The sequence below is a fragment of the Vipera ursinii genome, assembly GCF_947247035.1.
Source record: "Vipera ursinii genome assembly, chromosome: Z".
NCBI lineage: Eukaryota > Metazoa > Chordata > Lepidosauria > Squamata > Viperidae > Vipera > Vipera ursinii.
Window position 1 is genome coordinate 16454920 of NC_139517.1, and position 17621 is coordinate 16472540.

Here is a 17621-nt window from a genome sequence, read left to right on the forward strand (position 1 = left end):
TATACATATATACATATATACATATATACATATATGCGCGCACACACACACACACACACACACACACACACACACACATATATATATATATATATATATATATAGGCACATGTATATATATATATATATATATATATATATATATATATATATATATATATATATATATATATATATATATATATATATATATATATATATATATACATGTGCCTATATATATATATATATATATATATATATACCTACATGCATATATACAAAGAATATCCAATCGGAGACGCCGAACGATTATTGAAAACTTGGGCACTTTCTCCCCTGCCCTTTTAAGCTGCTACTCCTTCCCTCCCTCCCTCCCCCCGCACCGAGATTGTATCCGAAGTCGTCGGATACCACCCCCTCCCCCTCCCCCTCCCCCTCCCCGCCTTCTCCGATTCCTCCGCTAACGGGAAAGGCGCTTCTCGCTTCAGAAACGCGCACGTAACGTTCACACGCATTTCCAGGAAAGCAAAGAGGGGTCGCGATTCTTTGGCCAAAAGGAAATAGATTGGCGCTGTTCTTCCACCCTCCTCCTCCTCCTCCTCCTCCTCCTCCTCCTCCTCCGTTTCACTCCCCCACCCCCCACCCAGCCAGCCCCGTAAACTTCCACCTCTTTCTACTCTTTCCCCGTCCGAGCTGGGGGAGCTTTTCTCCGTCCGAGACCATCCCGACGCGCTTGTGCGCCTTCGCCCACCTCCATCCTCCCGCCGCCGCCGCCGCCGCCGCTCGAAAGATGGGAGAAAGGGGCGATCGCGCCGGACTCGCTTCCCGCAGCCCAGCCTGCGAAGCGGAGTCCGCGCTTTAAATCGATTCGCTTGCGGGTCCCCCGCCCCCCACTTTTTTTTTTTTTACTTTTTTCCCCCGCTCCTCGGAGAAACCCCAGGCACCGCTCGGCTTTCCTCGCCAACAAAGGTTAGCGAAACTCTTCGGGCCATTGGGAGCGAGCGGGGTTGTTTTCCAAGCCGGGAAGGTGGGGGGGGGGGCGGCTGCGAAAGTTGGGAAGAAGAAAAACCCGTTCCGGGGACTCTTTTAAACAAGAGATCCGAGCCCGGACTCTCGGGGGGCTGGTAGCGGAGTAGGGAAAAAACTCTTTTCAATGCTGGTTTATTGGGGGGTGGGGGTGGTAAATCGGGGCGGGAAGCTCCGGTCTGGTTTTGGCGCTTATTTTATTTTATTTTTATTTTTATTTTTTATTTTTAACACGGGGGAGGATGGAAGACCACCTTTAGGTTGCCGAATAAGAACAATAACTCGGAAAATCAGATGCTTGTATATGAAATCTGGCAAAATTCAAATTAACGTCCCGACGATTGAGCCCCGCCGAAGCTTAAGCTTCTGCTTTTGCTTTATAAGAGTAGGACTGCCGCAATGCAAAGAGCCACGTTTTCGTATTTGACACCCTCTCAACTTTTAAACCTGACACAGGCATGCCTAGAAGTAGTCCTCTGCGTGTGTGCATGAGTCTGTCTGTCTGTCTGTCTCTGTGTGGTGAAAATAGCTGCATTTTCCGTAGATTTCATGCAAGTTTATTGGCTTCCCACACCAGAGGAAAACTGTAATAAAGTTTTGTCTACCAGCCATGATTTTCCCATTTCTTTCATTACTGTATAACGAACGATTCACTAGCAACGTCCTTTTTCTTCATGCTATTTCTTCTTTTTCTTCATGCTGTTTTCTCATCTGCAGTTATGAGGAGAGAATATAAACCAACAACAAAAATTAAGCAATTCATAGAACACCATTTAGCCTGGAGAAGCACTTGGGTTTCCATCCCTTGCAGCTGCAGCTGAGGGAGAAAATGTGTTGAGGAAGCTGCTGCTTGATTGTTGTGCAGAAAAGCACAATTTGAAGTAGAGAATCCTTTCCCCAAATTGTTCCTTAGTGGTGGTTTTTAAACGTGCCTAAAAGTAGAAAATATTTTCTAATGTAACTGGAGAAGGAATCACATCAACTCTTATTTAAATGTAAAGAAAATAACTTGGCTTATGGACCGCATTTGAGCCCAAAATTTTCATTGCTAAGCAAGACAGTTGTTAAATGAATTTTGCCTCATTTTATGGCCTTTCTTAACACAGTTATTAAGTGAGCCGCTGCAGTTGCTAAGCGAATAACATGGTTGTTAATTGAATCTGGCTTCCCCATTGACTTGCTTGTCAGAAGGTCCCAAAGGGTGAACCTAACACTGGGACGCTGCAACCATCATAACTACGTGCCAGTTGCCAAGTGTCCAAATTTTGATCGCTTGGGGATTCAGCAACGATCATAATTGTGACAAATTGGTCATGTCACTTTTTTCAGTGGTGGTGTAATTTCAAACCATCGCTAAATGAATGGTTGTACGTTGGAGATTACTTTACTTTACTTTTATTAAATTTGTATACCGCCCTTCTCCCGAAGGACTCAGGGCGGTTAACAGGGCATATATAAATAATAAATTACCTGTATGTGTTCAAAGAGCAGAGTGGCCCTTGGTCCAGAAAAAGTGTAATTTTTGTTTAAAGTCACAGCCCAGTCCAAGCTAGTACAGTGGGATTTAAAATAATCCCAAATAGATGCTCAAAAGATGAGTCCTATTGTATTCTCATTCTGTTGAAACATACAGGGTTTAAGAATTCTCTCTCAGCTGATGTTACATATATTTTTTTGTTAAACCTTCTGTAATGTTCTTCTCTCTATCCCATAGAAACATGTATTTAAATGAAGGTGCCTTAAGGACACCAATAAACTTGTTCATTTGCTAGACTGAGCCAAGAAGATGATTTTGTAGTGTTGCTTTATTTCTGCTTTTCCCAACTTGGTGCCAGCCCAATGCCTTGGATGTCGTGTTACCTTTCTTCAACACTCGGTCTCCTTACGAGGCCATGAATTGTGACTTTGATTTCATCCCTGAGACAGAGCATTATAAAAGAAAGTGGAAGATGACCTAGGTCAGGGTTTCCCAACCTTGGCGACTTTAAGACATGTGGACTTCAACTTCCAGAATTCCCTAGCCGGCATGGAATTCTGGGAGTTGAAGTCCACATGTCTTAAAGTTGCCAAGGTTGGGAAACCCTGAGCTAAAGTAAAGTTATTTGGAAAAACTCAGGTGCCAGAAATGTCCATAGAGAGAAATGGCTTTTGGAGATACAAAACTCATCTTCAACAGTCCTTGGTACTTTCTCAGCTTGTTTGGTTTTCCTGCAGACGTTTTATTACCCAAACTAGATAACATCAACGCTAGTGACGACTCATGTTATCTACTCTGGGTAATGAAACGTGTGCAAGAAAACAAACCAAGATCAGAGAGTGCCAAAGACCCCCTCATTCAAGGACAAGGAGGTATCTACTGTAGCTTCTTTGAGTTGAGAATTATAGAATGTAGAAATGAGATGGATCTAAAAAGGATGGGGTAGGTATTCAGCACAGATTCATACAGAAAGGTGACAAGACTACTTCATTCAAGAGAAGTCAGTTTAATTGTGTCCTAAAATTTATTTTATTATTCCTATTCCACCTTTATTATTTTTGCAAATAAATAGGCAGTGAAGAGATCCAACACAACTTCTTCCTCCTATTTCCCCTCCTCACAACAACCCTGTGAAATAGGTTGGGCTGAGGGAAAGCGACTCAAAAGTCACCCAGCTAGCTTTCGTGGCTAAGAAGGGACTTGAACTCACGGTCTCCCCTTTTCTAGCCTAGTGCCTTAATCACTAGACCAGGGCTAGGCAACCTTGGCTCTTTTATGACTTGTGAACTTCAACTCCCAGAATTCCTGAGCCAGCATGACTGGCTCAGGAATTCTGGGAGTTGAAGTCCACGAGTCATAAAAAGAGCCAAGGTTGCCTACCCCTGCACTAGACCAGACTGGCTCACAGTGATGGAAATTTCCTCTTAATTCAGAAAATGTAAGATAAAGAAGGATGCACCTCCTGGAATTATTGGCAGATAAGCAGAGTGACTCATTCGGAAATGAAGAGTCTCTTCTGAGGGGAGGTGCTTCGGGCTGTAGGAGCTGTCACCAGTTGCTTGTACATCAGTACAAGCTATTGATTTATTTAGCCTGTTAATGTCAGTTCTTGATCTCTACTACTTGCTACTCAGTCCGTTTCTCAATGGAGATGACAAGGGCTGAACTAGGACCACCTCTACTAATGTACTTAGGAGGCCCCTTTTGTCTGCTCTCCTTATTTTCTTTTGCACAACTGAACCGTGCTGGGGGTGGTTGATTTCTGTCCAGGATTTGCTTATCTGAGCAGAAGATAATTCAGAGGATTTTGGAATTGGGAAAGACTAGCAGAGAGTTCGTTTCCCAGAGTGCATATCCCATGTATTGCATCTACTCGACCAGCCTCTTTAACCCTGCTGGCAGCTAAGCGGATTCCTTCTAGGATGTAGTTTGGGAATGGTCTAAAGTTGACAAGTTTGAGTTCAGATGCTACTCCCCTTAAAATGGGTCACATTTTCCTGTGTGAGGCTACTTCAGGGCATTTTTTTTCTTTTTAACCAAAACAAAACCCCTCACATGGGACTGCCTTTGCACAGAAGCAATAACTCACTTGGGTTTTTCAGGAGGAATCTGTGAACAGGATCTTACCGCTATGAGATTCTGACTTTTCAACTGTGCTAAATTTTCTCTCGGTCCAGTATAGTATTATTCATAGATCAATTAAAAAGAGTTTTCTGTAAGCTTTTTCATGCAGGTAGTCCTCAACTTACAAGTTTATTTAGTGAGCATTCAAAGTTACAACAGCCCTGAAAAATGTGACCTATGACCTTTTTTCAGAGTTACGACCTTTGCAGCATCTCCAACTGGTTCACATTTATGACTGTTGTTGCGTCCCGGGGTCATGTGATCACTTTTTGCAACCTTCTGACAAGCAAAGTCAATGGAGAAGCCAGATTCACTTAACAACCCTGTTACTAGCTTATCAACCAAAGTGATTCACTTAACAAAGGCGGCGAGGAGGGTCGTAAAATGGGGCAAAACCCACTTAACAAATGTCTCACTTAACAACAGAAATTTGGACCTCAACTGTGGTCATAAGTCAAGGACTACCTGTAGTAATATTCTGTTCTCATTTTGTGTGTAGTGGTTTAAGGCGCCCTGTTAGGAACCAGGAGACTATGAATTCTAGTCTTGCCTCATAGACTTCAACTCCCAGAATTCCTGAGCCAGCCAAGCTGGCTCAGGAATTCTGGGAGTTGAAGTCCATGAGTCATAAAAGAGCTGAGGTTGCCTAAGAAAACATTACAGTGGGAAACACTTTGAAGAAATATGGCCTAGAAAACTGTAGTTTCCCACGTAAAAAGTACTGTGACCTCAAGATACCAATACTGTGTTTTAGAAGAAAAGATTTATATTTTTTAAAAAATAGAATTTAAAATTTTTTTAAAATAAGTTTTAAAAACAAGAGTAAAAATTAGGACAAACTGAAATAGAGCAAGAAGGAAAAACGAAGAAACAAAAGAGAGAACTAAAGTACAAAAAATTAGAAGAAAAATAGAAAAGAAAGAAAAAGATAAAGAGGTGGCTTCTGATCTTTAGAGCAGTTACTGTATAAGGACAATTGTAGATTTACCTCTTTCTCCAATATTACAGAGACGCTAGGTTTCTAAATGCAGGGAAATGTTAATGAATATGAGCTGTCAAATATGCCATCTACTTCAACTTACTGCTTTCTAGCGATATAGTCCCCCAAATATTTTCCCCCTTATTCTTATGAACCTGAGATTAGTTTTAGAGTTGCGGTTCACCATCTCCTTTTATTGTGGTATCTTTGTAGGGAAATAGACAAAAAAAATTAATTAATCATATATTCTTCCTGCCAAAGATTAAAAAACAAACCATGGTAGCAATGGGACAAGCCTAATTCTTATTTACTGAACTGATTACATGGGAATATTTGAAGTGTGGGATAGATAAAGCCTTCTATCCAGAGATTCAAGAGGCAAGATTTAGGGTGGTGTACTATTCATCAATTATAATTAATATAATTTATTAATTGTATACCATTCCGGGATAAATCAAAACCACTAGTGATGTTACTGGGTGGGGCAATGAAATGTCTGCAAGGAGATTGCCCAGATCAGGGATCACTAGGAAGCCAAACATTCAACCCTGATTTATAAAGATTCTCTATTATTGCAATTATTTTTATCAATTAGTTTAGAGGAAATGAACTCAGAAACACACAACATGACAAGGCCAAACATGTCCTTAGATTCAGAGAAGCTCCTGTTGATTTCATGAACATGGCCATTCAGATTTCCTGGCACGTATGAAATTTGTGTTTTGGTAATTTTTGGTCCATTTCTTCAGTTGGCGTTTTCACTTCCTGCTCTAGTATTCAGCCATGAAATTCCCCTGACAAATTATCATCCAAATCCTGACCAGGACTCACCCAGCTCAGTTTTGGAGCCCAGATAAGGTTAGCCAGGAGCTGCTACCTGCCAGTATCTTACTTCAATAGGAGGCATTTTATAGGATCCGAATGAAGACTTAAGAGTAGGTGGTCTCCAGATTCATTATACTACATCTCCTGTTATTCCCAACCAGCGTGTAATAATGAGAGATTGTGGCCAATACATCTAAAGGTCACCAGGTTAAGAATGCCAAATGATAGTCCTTGACTAACAACCATTAGTTTAATGCCTGTTCTAAGTTACAACGGGGCTGAAAAAAAGTGACTTACGGTCAGTCCTGCAATTAACAACCAACCCAACATCCCCACAGTCATGTGATCAAAATGGCTGCAACTCACTGAATGACCACATTGTTCAGTGATGGAAGTTCTAGTCCCACTTGTGGTCCATAACTTGAGGACTACCTGTTCTACTTTCAAATCAGTAAGGGCAACCGTTTGAGAGCGAGCAGACGTCAGTCAAACACACAGTGCGTCATTCTAACTTTGGCTTCCCGAAGATGTTTGGCAGGAATTCCAGTAGACTCTCTCAAAACTACATTTCATTGCAGGTGACCTTGGCGGGATATAAATGGAATTAAAATAAAATAAAAATAAAATAAATCTTGAAAAAAGTTCAGCAGGTTGGACCTGGTTAGTATTCAAATGGACGACAGTTGGGAAACCAAGGCTGGCTGTAAGCTAGATGAGGAATTTGAGAAAAGATCTCACCCGAGAAGAAAATCATGATAAAGCACTTTTGTATTCTTATCAAGAAAGCAACGTGGACATGTTGGCTAGGCAGCCATTAGACATCAAAGTCAACTGGGAAGGATCTTTGCCTTTTCCTCTGCAAGCTGCAGGCTAATTCTCTTTGCTATTCTTGGACTCACTCCCTTCCCCACTTCTGCCTTTCGGTGGTTGCTGAGTTAGACTTTTTCTCTCTTTGAAGGACCAGTTAGTTCTTTCAACCAATATCAAGCCCTCAGATTATGAAACAGAATCCTGCTTTCTCCGGCCTGAACATGTTCTGAGTTACGTAATAGTTTCAAAACCATCTTGTAACTGAGATCGACGGTGAGATTAAACACTCTGTAAAGAGGTTTAAGTTGAAAAGGAAGCTGCCGTGGTTGGGATCTTAGCAAGAGAAAGTATCCAGGCTTGGTAGCAGAAGGAAAGGAGAAGCAAATGTTAGCAGTCCAGCAACACAGCAAGTGGAAGAGGCCATTTATTTATTTAATTAATTAGTTTTATATACTTTTGTATTTATATTTTGATATTTATTGCCCTGTACACCGGCCTGAGTCCTTCGGGAGAAGGGCGGTATAAAAATTTAATAAATAAATACCGCCCTATTCCCGAAGGACTCAGGGCGGTTTACAGGGCAAAGTTTAAAAAACAATATAAAAGTTAAAATAGAAATAGAATTAAAATAAATTAAATTAATTACTAGCCCAACAAATTAAAACAAAGTTTAAAACTTAAAACCCCTCAGTCCAGGCCAGATAGATCAATAAGCCAAGTTTTCAGGTTCCGGTGAAACGGAACGAAGGTTGGGGGTGATCCAGAGTTCCACCGGCAATTGATTCCATAGGGCAGGCGCGCCCACAGATAACGCCCTCTCTCTGGGGATCACCCGCCGGCACTCCCTGACCGGTGGCACCCTAAGGAGGCCCTCCCTATGGGAGCGCACAGGACGATGGGAAGTTGATGCTGGCAGCAGGTGCTCCCTAAGATAATCCGGGCCCATGCCATTTAGGGCTTTATAGGTCATCACCAGCACCTTGAATCTCACCCGGAGGGCAACTGGGAGCCAATGCAGCTCGCGGAGAAGAGGCGTTACACAGGAGTATCGGGAGACTCCCATCACAACTCGCGCGGCTGCATTCTGCACCAGCTGAAGCCTCCGAGTGGTCCTCAAGGGCAGCCCCATGTAGAGAGCGTTGCAGTAGTCTAACCGGGAGGTCACGAGCGCATGAGTGACTGTGCATAGGGCATCTCGGTCCAGATAGGACTGCAACTTAAAAACTGCCATAAAATGAAAAAGTAGCACCAGACCCAGAAGTTAGAATAACGTCCATTTCCATGCTGTGCTTTCCACTTTGGGGAAATTTTATTCGGTGCATTTCAAACTGAATCCTCCGACTTCCATGCCTGATCTTCTGGTTAGAGCAATTGCCTACAAATCTGATTACCTTAAACTGCTCTCTACAAGAGATTGGTCTGACTCTTGGGGGGAAAAGCCTCCATCAATTGTGGGTGCTCCAACACTGGAAGTTTTGAAGAAGAGACTGGACAGCCATTTGTCCAGAAAGGTATAGAGTCTCCTGCTTGAGCAGGGGGTTGGACTAGATGACCTGCAAGGTCCCTTCCAACCCTATGATTCTATGTTCTAAAAGGGAATTCTAGAACTAGAACAGACCTGCCAGCTTTCATGAAGGTTTCTTATATTTCTTTGTAATATGATCTGTGGGGGGAGTGATGTTTAGCCACACTTGCCTATTCCTCTGTTCTTCCCCATCACCATCCCTGAAGGGAACCTAGTTCTTCTGTTTGTCATTTTAAGAAGCAAACATTTTGGCTCATCTCTTTTATGAATTTTGCAAGACAGGCTGGTTTTCTTGCAGGAATGAACCTGCAGTTTCAGAAGCTCAGGTTTCTTTGAGATAGATCTGTATGGGTAGCAGTTTAAAAATACATGAAATTAACAAATCAAACCCATACTAGCGCTTCCAGGTAGTCCTCGACTTACAACCATTTATTTAGCAACCATTCAGAATTACAACGGGGACTTCCGGTGGCTCCGCGGCGCCGGAGACAGCCTTCCCGGGCTGCCCGCGGCTCAGCTGTGTGATTTTTCGCCTGAAACAGCGCCGATCAGCTGTTCGGGCGAATTTGAAGCCCCCTCCTCGGGAGAAGAGGAGGGGGTGAGCCCCCAGGTAGGGGTCGAGTTCTCCGGGGCCGCCTGAGCTTGGAGCTTGGGCGGCTGAAGGATTGAACTCCCCCGTAGCCTGGGCTGCTCCCAGCTGGCTAGCGTCTCTGCTCCGGACTTTATGGTCTGCGACCATCCCTGCTTGAAGGAGAGACTATGAAAGGAAAAGAGCAGGCAGAGCAGTACAAGAGGGAAAGATGAAGAGATGGAGAGGATTATTTTATTTTACTCTCAAGCTTGATGGACTTTGCTTAAAACTTAAAGTGAAAGTGCATCACAATTGTAAGTAAAAGATGGCGGCTAAACCTCCCCCTAGAACTTTTCGGAGTGCTGGAAATTCTCCGGTGCAACAACAATCATTACTGCAGGCGTTGCATTCTCCTGATGTATTGACATCGAAGGATCTTGAAAAACATATCCAGTTAATTTTGGAGTCAATGGGTGTTAAATTTGTACAGATGGAGGAGAAATTGGAGAAATTGGAGCAGAGAATGGAAGAAAGGATGGAACAGAAACTTAGAGAGATGAAGGTAGACATTTTGTCCTCAGTGCATAAAGTAGCTAAATGTGTGGAGGTGCTGGATGACAAAGTGGAAGATTTGACTCAAAAGAATGCTATATTAGAAGCAAGAGTATTGGAAATTGAAGATTTAAAAGGCAAAATGGATAGCGAACTGAGTCTGGCTCAATTTTACCAGATGCAGTTTGCTGTTAGAATTAGAGGCCTAAAAGAGAATATTAAGGAAGATTTAAAGCAGCTGGTTTCTGAGGCTTTTGAGGTGGTATTGAACCATCCAGCATCTGAAATAAAACAAGGCATGGACAAAGTGTTTCGTGTGAACTCGTGGATTGCTAAACAGAGAAAGTTGCCTAGAGATGTGGTGGTTTATTTTGTAAAAAGGGAAATTAGAGATGAAGTTATACAAGCTGCCTATGATACTAAAGTTGTGATTGCTGGTCAAGAAGTTTTGGTTCTAAAAGAAATTCCTCCAAAGATTTTAAAGAGAAGGAAGGACTTTATATTTCTTGTGCAAGAGCTCAAGCAAAGAGATATAAGGTTCAGATGGGAGATCCCAGCTGGGTTGAGCTTCATGTATGATGGCAAAAGGTACTGTTTGGGTACTGTGAAGCAAGCGCATGATTTTTACAACAATGTCTTAAAAGCAACCCCATCAACACTTTTGGAAGCTGCAGAGGGATCTGGAGAAGGAGAACATCAAGAGGATGAAGATGGACAGATAGACGAGAATGGTACAGGAGGAGATCAAGCTGCAACTCTTTTGGATGATCCTAGGGAACAGAGGGTGACGCGTGCTGCCTTAAAACGCTCAAAAAAGATAAAAAATAAGACCAGTAGAAATCTATGGAACTTCCACAATATACTTACAGTCAAGTGGTAGTTGTGTTTTTAAGAGTTTTGGGATGATATGTATGGTAACAGAATCTTCAATTTGGAATTAATGGACAATTTACTACAGAGGAAGAGGAAGAAAGTTTTGTGGGTTAATGTGGGTTAATTTGTGTAAGAACTATCTATTATAGCCTATTTTGGCTAGAGAGGTTAATAGGGATAGGTGCTTGTGATGTGTAAATGAGAATATGTTTAGGTAATAGTGAATTGTGGAAGAACATAGATGGGAATGATGTTAGTTTTCTTTTATTTTAGTTCTTTATACATATTTAGTATTATTAAGGATTGGTTTACTCTATATAAGCTAGAGAGTGATGGATTTTAGAGTTTATAATTGTTAGTATATGATTGTTTATGATTGCTTTTTAGATATATACCTTGTATTTTGCTCTGGGAAGTCGGGGGGGGGGAGGGGGGGAGGAGGGGAAGTAGGGGGGGGAGGCAGGGGAGGGAGGAGGGAGAGGGGGAGGGGGGGAGATAGGGGGGAGGTAGGGAGGGGGAAGGGGGGTTTTTTAAAGGAAAACTGTATTTTAAAACTTTTCAATAAAAAAAAAAAAGAATTACAACGGCACTGAAAAAGCGATTTACGATGGGTCCTCACACAACAGTCACAGCATTCCCATGATAAAAATTCAGCCGCTTTGCAACCAGTATGTATTTATAAAGTTGCAGCACCCCAAAGTCATGTGTTTGCCGTTTGTGACTTTCACGGCTGGCTTCCGATAGGCAAAATCAGAATAGGGGGGAGCTGCATTTGCTTAATGACTGCACGATTCACTTAACAATGGCAGAGATTCACTTAACAACTGTGGCAAAAAAAGGTTATAAAATCAGATATGACAATTAACAATCACCTTCCTTAGCAATGGAAATTCTGGTTCCATTTGTGGCCATTGGTTGGGGACTATCTGTATAGTCATGCTGAAGAAGCTGGCATAGAGGCTCTAAGGACCAAGATCAAGGATTTCTTATCCACCATGATTCTCCAAAGAACCATGTTCACCGTATTTTGCCTTCTATTTTTACTGGAAAGATTGCAAATAATTTCTGGCAAATAATTTCTGAGAACCTGTGCAATTCACCTAGGGCTGCTTCATTGTTTCATATTTACAGTAAAAGGGCATTTCAAAAATGACCAAGGAATATATATATACCCTTTAGCATCAGAGTGGTAATTTATTTCTATCTACTTAAGAGTAATTCTCTTCCCTGAACCTCAGGCTCAATAGAGCCAAAATTCTTCATAAAATGTCCATATTTTGGGACTACAACTTTTTAATTCCAGTCTTGAACAACTCCATTCAGGTTCTTTGCCAGAAATGGTACCCTGTAGTGTGATGCTTGGATAAACTCCATGCAATAAACTATCAGTAAAAAAATATTTAGAATGTTTGGGATTTGGGCACTATTTTTCGCTAAACTTGCTGAGCCGGATAAAATTTATCTAAACATTTTTTCAAGCAAACCTTATCAGAGAAAAAATGAACTGGAAAAAAGTACTGTGGGTGATCTATTCTTTGTTTGAGAGCCAACTGAAGCTTAAGCAGCTTTTTAAAGTCAGTCAACGAAGAATTTGAGATCAAGAGGAAAGCCTAGTTTGAATTGTCAAACTGCCAGCCCGTAGGCCGGACGCGTCACGCGGAAGCCCCGCCCACCGTATTGCTGGCAATGGCAAAACAGTCCCAATACATTGTGTGACATCATGAGTTTGACGTGTCTGGTCTATGGAGATTCTCAGTCACCCAGGTCACGGTTGTCCCAAAGGTGCTTTTTCAGGAGGCAACTGAACTTCCTTGTTTTTCTTGGAAGACATTTCGCTTCTCCCCATCCAAGAAGCTTCTTCAGCTCTGACCGGATGGTGGGGAATAGAAGGATTTATATTCCTTGCAGACAGCTGGTCGTTTGCATTCTTTTAGAGAATCAGTGAGGTCACCTGGAGGTTTTATCTATGTCCTCAAGGTCACCTGAGTGGTGCCGATGGGTGTGGAGCCTTCATGGAATTGCAGAATGTTTTCTGCCCTGTGTCCCCTTCAGGGCAGGAACATGGGGCAAAAAACATCCTGCCGCCAAGAAGGCTCAACACCCATTGGCACCGCTCAGATGACTTACTTCACCATTTGCCTGAGGGTCACAGGTGCTCATGGCCTCACTCGTGCAAGCAATGGGTGGTCATGCATGCGCACACATGCCTGCCCCTTTCACAAAACCATCACCTCTTTCTCCCCTCCCCCCCTTCGCCTGGGCTGCCAACCCGGAAAGGTTGGGGAACTCTGCTTTACAGCCCTCTCTAAGCGGTTTACAGAGTCAGCCTATTGCCCCCAACAATCTGGGACCTCATTTTACCAATCTCAGAAGGATGTAAGAGCCTTGGTGGAGCAGTGGGCTAATGCCTCCTTAAGTAACACCAGCTGCCTGCAATTAGTGCAGGTTCGCATCCCACCAGGCTCAAGGTTGACTCAGCCTTCCATCCTTCCGAGGTAGGTAAAATGAGGACCCAGATTGTTGGGGGCAATAAGCTGACTTTGTAATAATGCCGCTTGGGGGGGGAGCAAAAGCCCTAATAAGCAGGCATATACATAGAATGAAGGCTATTGCTAACCACAATGATTTGTGCTTCTTAGATTGTAAGCTGCCCTGAGTCTTCGGAGAAGGGCGGGATATGTTTATGTTTTATGTTTTATGTTTTATTAAATTTGTATACCGCCCTTCTCCCGAAGGACTCAGGGCGGTGAACAGGGCACATATAAATAGAAAATACAAAAATTAAAAGAGAATTAAATAATCGCCCAGAATAAAACAGTAGCAATATAAAAACCCATTAAAAACCCTGATATCCCCCATCAGGCCAGGCCAGCTTGTTCAAATAAATGGGTCTTCAGACCGCGCTGGAAGGAGCAAAGGTCTGGTGCTGTCCGGAGCTCAACCGGCAGCTGGTTCCATAAAGCCGGAGCGCCCACAGAGAAGGCCCTCCCCCTGGGGGCCACCAGCCGACATTCTCTGACCGGAGGCACCCTGAGGAGGCCCTCTCTGTGGGAACGCACAGGGCGAAGGGAAGTTGACGCCGGCAGCAGGTGGTCCCCGAGGTATTCCGGACCCATGCCATGTAGGGACTTAAAGACCATTACCAGAACCTTGAATCTAAATGGGATTTTTTTTAAAAAAAAGTAAGACTGGGTCAAACCTTGAGCCAGCGAGAATCAAACTGCCGGCAGTCGGCCATCAGCAGAATCAGCCTGAAATACTGCATTTCCAGCTACTGCACCACCATGACTCAATTAAGTGAATCGCGTCCTATTTTATGACTTCTTTTGCCATCATTAAGCACATCATTTTTTTAAAGTGAATCACGTGGCGTTAAGCGAATCTGGCTTCTCCCATTGACTTTGCTTGTCAGCCGCTCTCTGGGAAGCTCACCAGTGACAATCTGAAGACACCATTCCCCTCCCCGCCGCCCCGAGATGCTGCAACCATTGTAAATACGTGCTGGTTGCCAAGCATCTGAAATTTGATCAGGCGACTGGGGATGCTGCAAGGGTCCTTCCTGACTTGCTTTTCCCAGTGCCGTTTGCATTGTGAACAAGTCATTAAATGAATGTTGTAAGTTGAGGATTTGCCTGTACCTAATATTTTGACTCACCAGGCCAAACCAGGTTAATACTCTTGATGCGAGTGATGTTCAGGTGCCTCTCTGTGAATTGACTTTTATCTTCCTTTTCAGATGCAGCTCTGATAAACGATCGAGCTGTCCACTAGTCAATTGGTGGCGCGATGGTCCCCCTGTGCTGTTGCTGCCCGCCGGCATCTGCACCAGTCGTGGTGGCCATGACAGGCCCTGCCGTCCCTTCCTACCATTTCAAGAGTTTCTGTGGAGAGTTTGAGCGGGTGGAAAGTGCCTTGGAGCGACTGGAGGCCAGTGGCTTCTACTGGGGCAGCCTGTCAGGGGCCGAAGCCAAGCGGCTCTTGACTTCCCAGCCTCCTGGTGTCTTCCTGGTGAGAGATTCCTCCAACCATCACCACCTCTTCACCTTGAGTGTCCGCACCAGGACAGGCATCACCAACCTGCGTATTCAGCAGCAGGACTCAGCTTTCCACTTGGAGGCCTTGCCAGGAGCTGGCCATCCCCCAACCTTCAGTTGCGTGGTCCAGTTAGTTGAGTATTATCTCTGCCTTGGGGCTGTAGAAGGGGGTCCCTGCTACTTGGAGAGTGAGGGTCAACCTCCAGTGCCTTTGGCCCTCTCACAGCCACTCCGTTGCAAGGTGCCCACTTTGCAGGAGCTGTGTCAGCGGGCTGTACGAACCAGCGTGCAGGGCAGAGGTGACACCAGGGCTCGGCTGCAGACGCTGCCAGTCCCCCAGGCATTATTGAACTCAATCTGCAGCTAAAAGGAAGGACCAAAGCACCCAGTTTTAAGACCTTTTAATGAGTGCAGAATTGGGGGCTTTTCCCTGTTAGAATGGATGAGCAGAGCTGATTGTAGACAGTGTATTGCTGATGCACCCCAATTTCTTGGAATAAACCATCTGACAGCTAAGCCAACCTTTTCATTGTGGAGCTATTTATAATGAGCCTTCCAAAAGCTACTGAAAATTATCTGGGGGGAAAAAAAAGGGATTGGCGGAGGTTAGTCAACGGATCTGGAGCTGTGTATCCTGTATAATAATCCCCTTCCCCATTTTTCCAAGTTAGCAACTTCCGTATTTCAAAAGCTGCTTGCGCAGGTAGAAGTCAAATTTTTTATTCTATCCATAGGCAAAGCTGCCTTAAGCACCTCCCACTTGTTCTCATCTTTAGTTGAAAGTTGTTGAAAGGTGCACAGGTTTGTGTGAAACAATCCGTGACAAATAGCTCTGCTAACCGCACAAGCAACATCTATGAAGTCTGCAGCAGCACCGCCCAGTAATGAAGTCAACAAGATTGTATTTAGCTCCAACTATTACGCATCTCTCTACAAACTCAGGCGGACAAGAAGATTGTACACCCAGTAAGTGTTTGAAATCTACAACCAACAGCCTTCTTTCTCTAGAAGATAGATAACCCCAAGGCCAGTCTGAAGGCAGATTTTGAGCAATAAGCCACACTGCACCAAATCCCCAGCGGTCCTCTCCTCCTCTCTTTCCACTTTGCCCATTGTGGGATCCTGACCTCTCCTTCCCCCACTTCCAGTCACTGCCTTTCGTAAAGGTCATTACTGTAACTTGACAGCTTTCAAGAATGCTGACTCAGAAATCAGTTACCAGAAAGAAAAAAAAAGTTCAGTGACTTGAGTGTTTTTATAGGCAGCCAGCGCAGATATACCACTCAAAGGCGAGGAAGATGCTAGTCTTTGAGGAAACAGAGGTTTCGTAGTCAAGGGGCAATTCACAAAGAAACAAAATCTCAAACCATGCAGCACAAAGGTTAGAAAATGTGATTGTAGATGGCAGTTTTGTGCATTTCATGCAAAACTTTCACTAAGGTAGCACAGTTCAACGATACTCCACTCTTTAAAGAACTTTTCAATTTTTAGTCCCAAGTCAAATGTTTTTAAAAACCTCCTGCTCTCAAATAAACCTTGATCATCTGCAAACTGACTTGATTCTTTCGCTTTCCGAGTTCATTTATGATTTCTTACTGGCAAGCCAGACCTCTTCCCGGATCCTATTGGGAAGCCCAGCCAATTCCTCTCCAACAATAAGAAAAAAGGATGTTTTTATCAAGAGGCCAGTTTGCTTTCCTGCTTCCTGAGTGAAAGTAACAAAAGCTTGCAAGAGGTAAAAAGTCAGCTTTTTATCTCCTCAGAGATCTACCTTTGGGACAGAGCCTACCTTATTTCCCCTATTTTTTTATTAATTGTTCACCTTTGCACTACAGGTGAGACTCGAAAAATTAGAATATCGTGCAAAAGTTCATTTATTTCAGTAATGCAACTTAAAAGGGGAACCTAATATGAGATAGACTCATTACATGCAAAGCAAGATAGTTCAAGCCGTGATTTGTCATAATTGTGATGATTATGGCTTACAGCTCATGAAAACCCCAAATCCACAATCTTAGAAAACTAGAATATTGTGAAAAGGTGCAATATTCTAGGCTCAAAGTGTCCCACTCTAACCAGCTAATTAAGCCATAACACCTGCAAACGGTTCCTGGGCCTTTAAATGGTCTCTCAGTCTGGTTCAGTAGGAATCACAATCATGGGGAAGACTGCTGACCTGACAGTTGTGCAGAAAACCATCATTGACACCCTCCATAAGGAGGGAAAGCCTCAAAAGGTAATTGCAAAAGAAGTTGGATGTTCCCAAAGTGCTGTATCAAAGCACATTAATATAATGTGGAAGAAAAAGGTGCACAAGCAGCAGGGATGACCGCAGCCTGGAGAGGATTGTCAGGAAAAGGCCATTCAAAAGAGTTGGGGACTTTCACAAGGAGTGGACTGAGGCTGGAGTCAGTGCATCAAGAGCCACCACACACAGACGGATCCTGGACGTGGGCTTCAAATGTCGTATTCCTCTTGTCAAGCCGCTCCTGAACGTCAGAAGCGTCTTACCTGGGCTAAAGAAAAACAGACCTGGTCTGTTGCTCAGTGGTCCAAAGTCCTCTTTTCTGATGAGAGAAATTTTTGCATCTCATTTGGAAACCAAGGACCCAGAGTCTGGAGGAAGAATGGAGAGGCACACACTGCAAGATGCTTGAAGTCCAGTGTGAAGTTTCCACAGTCTGTGTTGATTTGGGGAGCCATGTCATCTGCTGGAGTTGGTCCACTGTGTTTCATTAAGTCCAGGGTCAACGCAGCCGTCTACCAGGAGATTTTGGAGCACTTTATGCTTCCTTCCGCAGACGAGCTTTATGGGGATGCTGACTTCATTTTCCAGCAGGACT

At 43.5% G+C, this 17621-nt stretch overlaps 1 protein-coding gene across 2 annotated transcripts; it reads left to right on the forward strand.

Moving 5' to 3' along the window:
* Positions 1 to 632: 632 nt before the first annotated feature.
* On the forward strand, positions 633 to 16318 carry LOC310649516 (suppressor of cytokine signaling 3-like). Of its 2 annotated transcripts, none has more exons than XM_083378008.1 (2): positions 633 to 951; positions 14481 to 16318. In XM_083378008.1, exon 2 carries the CDS (start codon positions 14531 to 14533, stop codon positions 15143 to 15145), a length of 615 nt encoding a protein of 204 aa, XP_083234134.1. In that variant the 5' UTR covers positions 633 to 951; positions 14481 to 14530; the 3' UTR covers positions 15146 to 16318. The 2 variants fall into 2 exon arrangements, with proteins under 2 accessions (XP_083234134.1, XP_083234135.1); XM_083378009.1 differs by lacking the exon at positions 633 to 951 and adding an exon at positions 14299 to 14359.
* The last annotated feature ends 1303 nt before the right edge of the window (positions 16319 to 17621 follow it).